General features: G+C 55.4%; 1 protein-coding gene across 2 annotated transcripts in view; it reads right to left on the bottom strand.

Annotated features, from left to right (window-relative positions):
• The window catches only part of SLC12A5 (solute carrier family 12 (potassium/chloride transporter), member 5), a 38,651-nt gene that overhangs the window by 485 nt on the left and 33,254 nt on the right, over window positions 1–4,912 (bottom strand). For both annotated transcript variants that reach the window (XM_006881588.1, XM_006881589.1), the window contains exons 20-25: window positions 3,758–3,889; window positions 2,846–2,953; window positions 1,135–1,257; window positions 837–1,036; window positions 506–520; window positions 162–295 (exon numbers count right to left, since the gene is read on the bottom strand). In XM_006881588.1, coding sequence (XP_006881650.1) covers window positions 162–295; window positions 506–520; window positions 837–1,036; window positions 1,135–1,257; window positions 2,846–2,953; window positions 3,758–3,889 — 712 coding nt within the window. The remainder of the gene's footprint in view (window positions 1–161; window positions 296–505; window positions 521–836; window positions 1,037–1,134; window positions 1,258–2,845; window positions 2,954–3,757; window positions 3,890–4,912) is intronic.

Below are 4,912 nucleotides of genomic sequence, written 5' to 3'. Positions count from 1 at the left end.
CTCAATCACCCCTCCCTCCTTCCCACTCACACCTACCTCCCTCTCACCCCTTCCTCCTCCTCTCTCCCTCCTTCCCTCCCTCTTTCCTCACCCCTCCCTCCCTCTCACCCCTTCCTCCTACTCTCTCACCCCTCCCTGCTCCTGCCACAAGTACAGGATACAGTTTTCATCACCATTTCGGTTGCGAGGAGGCCCTGGCATGTTGAGCAAAACAAGCTTGGCGTCCCGGGATTTCTTGACGATTACCTCATTGAGCCGCACGGCCGTGTGCATGCGCCGCACGTTGGACTGGTTCCTGTGGGAGGGAGGGCGAGGAGAGGCCCATTGAGCCTGCAAAGCAGGACAGGGGTCCCCATGGCCCTCTCAGTCCCGGATTAGGATGCCGAGACTTTTCCCTTGCAAACCAGCGGTCACCAAACCCAGACCTCTCCAAACCAGGCGGAGCAGTTTGAATTGGGAATTAGTGGTCAGCCCCCAGCAGAGAACAAGAAACAGAGTCACTTACAAGTTTTCCCACTCCCTTCATGAAACACAAGGAAAGCAAAGAAAGGAAAAGGGAGAGGTCAGAACAGGAGGGAGAGGCTGGGGGCTTGAGCTGACAACCCCTAACCTGGCTACTAGAGCCTCCCACACCCGCCACCTCCACCTGCTCCCAGGACCTCTGACCCGAAGTCAACCAGAATCCCCTCAACCTCAGATGGGGAAGAAAAAAACAATGTCTGGGCTGGGTTTCCAGAGCACCAGACAACCTCCTGCTCTTGGGCTCTACCGAGGGGAAGAAAGCCTTTCTGGATCACCCCAGCCCCCAGCCCCTAACCCCCCAGGTCCCCCCATACGGCTTCATGCTGAAAAAGTCCTTGATGCCCTCAGAGGAGACAGGACTGGGGCCCTTATTCTTCTCGCCAGCCGCCTTGTCCTTGGTCCAGGTGAGATGCACCTTCTCAGGATCGGCCTCCCCCTCCCCCTCAGGCTCCTCTCCAGGGGACGGGGAGCTGCTGGGGCAGCTGGGAGCACTCTGGTGGTGGATCAGCTGCACCTGAGGGGTGAAGGAAGGGACGTGGATGATGCCCTTTGGAAGCCAAAGGATCTGCTCCCGCCGCCCAGGCCAGAGCCTCCAACGCCCGCTGCACATACCTCCTCCTCCGGCTTTTCCTCACTGTCGCCAGCTGTCTCTTCTGGGACGTTGAGGCGCAGCCGAGTGTTGGCCGGGTTCTTTCTCCGGATTGAGCCTCGAGACTCATCTGTGATACTCTGGATCTAGGGTGTGACAAAGGTTGACACCAGCTGTGCTGGGAGTCTCCACCCACGCCCTACAGACAGCTACCATCAAAGTCCATGGTCAGCCAGAATGCACTTAAGGGAACTTAACAGTGATTTTAAAAGATGGCAATATCTCTACACCAAAGAGCCACTGCTCCACTGGGGCCTCCCCAAGCCCTCTCCAGAACCCTTGGCCTCCCCACCAGCAACAGAAATGTCTAAACCTAGCATGGCAAGTGACCCGCTAGGCTCTCCCCTGGCACTACTACTGTCCAGCAGAAGTTCGGGTTGGCCAGTGCACATGTCATGTCTTCAGATCTCCACTCTCCGCCCTGGATAACACTTCAGTCCATCCCAACATGAGGGGCACCTATCACTTATTTCCCAAGAAGCCATCAGCACATCCTGAGAAAACCACACTAAGAGAGCCATCCTCCATGATCCCATGACCGTGAGCCTCACCTCTGAGAAGTGCCTCCCATTCCACCAGCTGCCAGTCACCCACTTCTGGGACCCCTTCTGTCCCTGCCCCCGAGCTGTCATCACTCATTCCCTTCAGGGATCTTCAAGCACACCCTGGGGTGAAGGGTCTTTTATCCATAGTGCAGATGCCTGGGGATCCCACATGACACATGGACGCTCATACCCGTAAGCCATGGGGGCTCAACAACATTACTCCTGACAATAACCTACAGCCTAGGAGATTCTTCCCTCAGCCCCTACCTGTCCCTAAAAATCCATCTGTTACTCACTCTCTGAGGTCTATTTCATGAACTCCTGTACCCCAACTAGCAGCCCTTGTTCCTGAGTACCATCATCCCCCCTGAAGTCTTCCACCTGTATTTAGGACGACTCTGTGAAGGAGAGTGGTCAAATGTTGGTTGCTAAACAAAAGGTTGGCAGTTCTGACCTACCCAATGGCTCCACAGCACAAAGACTTGGCAACCTGCACTTGTGGCTCGGAGCTGTGACTCATAGGGTTGCTATGCGTCATAGGTGACTTGAGGGCCCATAAGAACAACGCTGTCATGGAGTCATGTCCAGTTCACGGTGACCCTCCACTGGTTTTCCAGTCTTGACTGGAAAAGACTGCCTGTCTTTCTCTTGACGATCTCCTGGTGTGCATTTGAAATCTAGTGGATTCGAACTCCCGACCTTGTTAGGCAGTCTGACAGGTTAGGCACAAAGTCACCAGGCCTCCCTCCTGTAAATTACAGGCTAGAAAACCTTCCGAGGAAGTCCTGCTCCATCACACGGGATCGATGTGAGTCAGAACCACACAGTACCCCAACACCAACAGCATCTTTCTCCCCTGCACCCCCGAGGCCACATACAGAAGGGACTCGGTCACCGGTGCCCAGACCTCTATCTGAATCCTGGCTAGGGGCTGCCGTGTGCACCTCCCTGCTGGGAGCCCGGTGTCAGGAGGAGAGACTGGAAGGAATAAGGGTAACTCTGGAGAGCTGCGAAACGCAGACAGCGGTGGCCAGGAGTGTCCTCGCCCCGCCCCCCCGCCATACCAATCCTGTATAGACCCAGCGCCAGCATCAGGTGTAGCTCTGGAGCCCAAGCAGGGCAGCCTCACCTCCCGCTCCCGCTCGTTCTTGGTTAAATGCATCTGTTTGAGGATCTGGGAGCGCTGCTCCATCACCAGCGTCTTCTCGTAGGTGTAAGCTGAGATGTCGCTCTCGTGCTGCGGGCAGACGGGGCGGGGTGGGTGAAGGGCCAGAGCTCATTCAAGGCTCAAGGGGGAGGGGCCAGGTACATCCCTTCTGCCTTAGCCAATGACCTAGTTTAGCCCAAGGCGCAGGCAGCAAGGGCCGAGCATCACGGCTCCTAGAAGGAGGTGCATTCTTTCCCTCCTCAGCCCAGCTTGGGACCAGGTGTGTGAACAAGTGAATTAATGAATAAGTGGATTAATTAATTACCTGGGTGAATGAAGGAGGGGAAGAAATTTTTTTAAAGGAACAAGAGGATGAATGAATACATGCGCGGATGAATGGATAGGTGAGGGAGTGAATGAATAAATTAATGGCTATGTGCGGAGATTAATGAATACACCAAGAGGTGGGTGGATAAAGAAGTAACATCTGGGGCGCGAGAGAACGGATGGACGAGGGAACTGCTGGCAGCACGGACTCGGGGCCAGCCCCCCTGACATGAGAGCTGAGCTGCCGCCTCTTCTGTGGGGTGGGGCAAATTACTTGACCTGTCTGTCTCAATTTCTTAGTCGCTAAAACAGAACTGGTGATAATGAGGGCCTCTCCCTCACAGGCTGTTGTGAGACTGAATCTATATTCATTTGCTGAGCACTGTTAGACACGGTTATGAACAGAGAGATGGATGGCGGATGCCCAGGTGACTGTGAGAGGCCAGGATGGGGGTGGGGGAGGGGACGCAGCAGCATGAGCTGACGGGCTTTGGGGTAACCCTACTTGGTGCTGGGACCCAGAGGAAAGAGGCCCCAGTGGGACTCGAACACGGTGAGGGGCCTCACCATCTCTACCACCTCGACCTCTGCGGTGATGCGTAAGTGGTACAGGAAAGTGGTCAGGTCCTTTTTCATCTGGATGCTGTTGTCGTCCATCTGGGCCACGGTGAAGATGCGCATCTTACACTTCCGCCAGACCTGCAAGGGGGGATGGGATGGACCCCGGGGTAGTGAGGGCACCCAGGGCCAGAGCCCAGAGAGGATGCTGTGCCCCCCTCCGACCCTAAGCCCATGTAGATCCGCAGTCTCTGATCTCGGGACCCACTCCGTACAGAAATCCCCGTGCTTAGGTCTGAGCTTGTCCCAAGAAAGTATCACTCACTCGCCTGGAGTAGGGATTGCTCTCCTTTAAAATGTGGGTACTTGGAGGAGGTGGAGAAAATGTTCACCAATGGAAAAAAACATTATTTAAAAAAACCCCAACAACCCAACCACCTAAAATGTGAGGACAACTAAAAGGGAAGCTACTCTCAGTTCTAATATCGCAGAAGCAAAGACAGAGAGGCTGGTCCCGGCCACAGGCTGTGCGCCTCCCCCGTGGCCGTGCACATCTGCACATGGTGTGACACACACACACCCCCTCACGTGCGTACACCATGTGCACACGTGCACACGCACGCAGATACTCATGCAAACACGTGCACATGCACACAGACACGCATGCCCTCACCGCTACACACACGTGTGCGCACAGCCCTCAGGTCCACCCACGCACACGTATGTACACACCCACTTGCACGTATGTACACACCCGCACACGTAGGTACACACCCGCACACGTAGGTACACACCCACGCACACGCATGTACACACTAGCGAGCACATATGTACACACCCACGTGTGTATATGTACACACCCATGCCCGTATGTACACACCCACTCACACATATGTACACACCCATGCACACGTACGTACACCTGCGCGCACACATGTACACACCCGCACACACATACGTACACACCCATGCACACGTACATACACCTGCGCACACGCATGGACACACCCACACATACGTACACACCCATGCACACGTACGTACACCCGCGCGCACACATGGACACACCCGCACACACGTACACACCCATGCACACGTACGTACACCCGCACACACGCATGGACACACCCGCACACACATACGTACACACCCATGCACACGTAC

The sequence above is a fragment of the Elephantulus edwardii genome, unplaced genomic scaffold, assembly GCF_000299155.1.
Source record: "Elephantulus edwardii isolate Elephantulus edwardi_28Jun2011 unplaced genomic scaffold, EleEdw1.0 scaffold00015, whole genome shotgun sequence".
Classification (NCBI taxonomy): domain Eukaryota; kingdom Metazoa; phylum Chordata; class Mammalia; order Macroscelidea; family Macroscelididae; genus Elephantulus; species Elephantulus edwardii.
The sequence above is the reverse complement of the archived record's forward strand: the minus strand, read 5'-3'. Positions and strand labels throughout refer to the sequence as shown.